The 2,360-nt window shown below is 42.4% G+C and overlaps 1 protein-coding gene across 1 annotated transcript; it reads left to right on the top strand.

Annotated features, from left to right (window-relative positions):
• Positions 1 to 1,195: 1,195 nt before the first annotated feature.
• On the top strand, positions 1,196 to 2,158 carry LOC103682034 (olfactory receptor 10C1-like). The gene has a single exon (XM_008711602.1). It carries the CDS (start codon positions 1,196 to 1,198, stop codon positions 2,156 to 2,158), a length of 963 nt encoding a protein of 320 aa, XP_008709824.1.
• The last annotated feature ends 202 nt before the right edge of the window (positions 2,159 to 2,360 follow it).

The raw sequence follows: 2,360 nt of genomic DNA, 5'->3' as shown, positions 1-2,360 counted from the left end.
CATCACAAAGACCTGACAGTCACTGTCCATTTGAGGAGCTTAAAGATTACTCAGTAAATATTCATAAATCCAATAATTACCTCGATTGCATGATGGAAATCCACTAGAAACTTCTTGTTTTACACATTGAAACTTAAGTCATGTACTCTCTGGAAAATGTGTTCAAAAAATGAAAACCAGGGGCACCTGGGTGTCTCAGTCGGATAAGCATCTGCCTTCGGCTCAGGTTTTGATCCCAGGGTCCTGGAATCGAGTCCCACATCAGGCTCTTTGCTCAGCAAGGAGCCTGCTTCTCTCTCTCCTTCTGCCTCTCCCCCAGCTTGTTCTCTCTCTCTCTCTCAAATAAATAAATAAAATCTTTAAAAAAATGAAAGCCAAATTCACATCAAATGTGCGTTGTTATATTTCTGAAGAAATCCCTCTTGAGAGAAATCTAATTAAGCCCTTCAGTGAATGCAGTCCCTATGGTCTTTAGGCAGAATAAAAATACTGCCTATTCCATGACCCATTCAGAATCGTAGAAGGTCCAGAAGCCCAACAAGGAAAAGAAAATTCACCTTGTGAATAGGTATGTTCTCCTATTCATAATTTCCTGTAAAATTATACTAAAGTTGTGGAAAGGAGATTCCAGTAGTTTTAGTTTCTATGGATTTTAGCTGCCTAATCATTGGCTTATTCTTTTCAAATCTAAATGAGTAAAAATATGTATGAAAATAAATAGATACATGGCTGGAAATATATTCCCTTCCAAATCCTTAACTGTGGCTTTAAAAAAAGTATGGGATTCAGAACCTGAATATAGTATGATTATATTTTACTCCATACAATTAGAATTTCTTCTTCTACAATTAGAATACCTTCTTACAATACTTACGTAACACCTTGTGTATAAGATCAGAATATCAGTAAGATAAAAGCAAACGAAAAAAAAACCATTATGTAACTTAACGCCATTGTTTTCTTTAAATTTCTGTGACTATACCCTAAGATCTAGAACTCAAAATCAGGAAGAAATACTGCATCCATTTTAATTGGGCATTTATTCAGAAAGAGTCAGCAAAAGGAACCCAAATATCTAGGTTCTCATGTAAGACCACTGATCCTAGGAAAGCTCCTTCGCTGAGGTTTGGTAGACAACCATGCCAGGCGACCGGATTCCCCTCAGTGTTATCTGTCCTCTCTGTTGTATCCACAGATGTCTGGCTCTGAGCCAATGATGAGTGGAAATCAGTCCCTCTGTACCACGTTCACATTTGCAGCCTTTTCCTCTCTAGCAGGGTTACAGTCCGTGCTCTTTGTGGTGTTCTTAGTCATTTACTTGTTCACTGTGGGAGGAAACCTCATCATCATATCCCTGATCTGTGTCACCCCTTCCCTGCACACTCCCATGTATTTCTTCCTGGCGAACCTCTCTTTTCTCGAGATGTGCTACATCACCAGTGTGGTGCCTCAGACGCTGGTGCACCTGCTGGTGGAGGCCAAGACCATAAGTGTGGGCGGCTGCGCAGCTCAGATGTACGTATTTGCCATCCTGGGACTGACAGAATGCTGCCTGCTAGCAGCCATGGCTTATGACCGCTTCACAGCTATTTGTTACCCCCTGCATTATACTCTCCTGCTGGGCCCTCGCGTGTGTTTGAAACTGGCTGCGGCATCTTGGACCACGGGAGTGGTGGTGGAGTCAGCCCAGGTCACCTGCATCTTCAGTCTGCCCTTCTGTGGCACAGGAAAGATTCAGCACTTTTTTTGTGACATCATGCCTGTAGTGAAACTGGCCTGTGTCGATACCGCCCACATTGAGATTGTGTTGTTCGCTGTCTCCGTGCTCTTCATCATGACTCCCTGTTTGCTCATCCTGTGCTCCTACCTGCGAATTCTTGTAGCCATCGTGAAAATCCCATCTGCAGCCGGCAGACGCAAAGCTTTCTCCACTTGTTCGTCTCACATCCTGGTTGTTTCTCTGTTCTACGGCACTGCCTTGTTCACTTATCTTCAGCCAAAGACGGCACACACTCCGGAAACAGACGAAGCAACCTCACTCATGTACACGGTGGTGACACCGGCTCTGAATCCTGTTATCTATACCTTGCGGAACAAGGAAGTCAAGGAAGCCTTTCAAAGGGTAACACAGAGGAATCCTCTTAGACAAATGGCCTAAACCGGCCGTAGTAGATGAAACTTACACTATTTATGCAGAAAAGTTACCCAACGTTTTATGATCCCTGTACTAATATACATTGTCCTTAAAGTATTTATTGCAATTGACTGGGAAACATTTGCAAATGTTGTACATTTTTCAATGTGTTTAAGCAAAAGGCAACTGTGCAATAGGATCTTTAAATTATTTACCGTTCATTAGA

This window comes from Ursus maritimus, unplaced genomic scaffold (assembly GCF_017311325.1).
Source record: "Ursus maritimus isolate PB19 unplaced genomic scaffold, ASM1731132v1 scaffold_26, whole genome shotgun sequence".
Taxonomy (NCBI): Eukaryota; Metazoa; Chordata; class Mammalia; order Carnivora; family Ursidae; genus Ursus; species Ursus maritimus.
The sequence above is the reverse complement of the archived record's forward strand: the minus strand, read 5'-3'. Positions and strand labels throughout refer to the sequence as shown.

Coding starts and splice junctions, on each gene's coding strand:
- LOC103682034 (XM_008711602.1), top strand. CDS start 1,196: ATGTCTGGCTCTGAGCCAATGATGAGTGGAAATCAGTCCCTCTGTACC.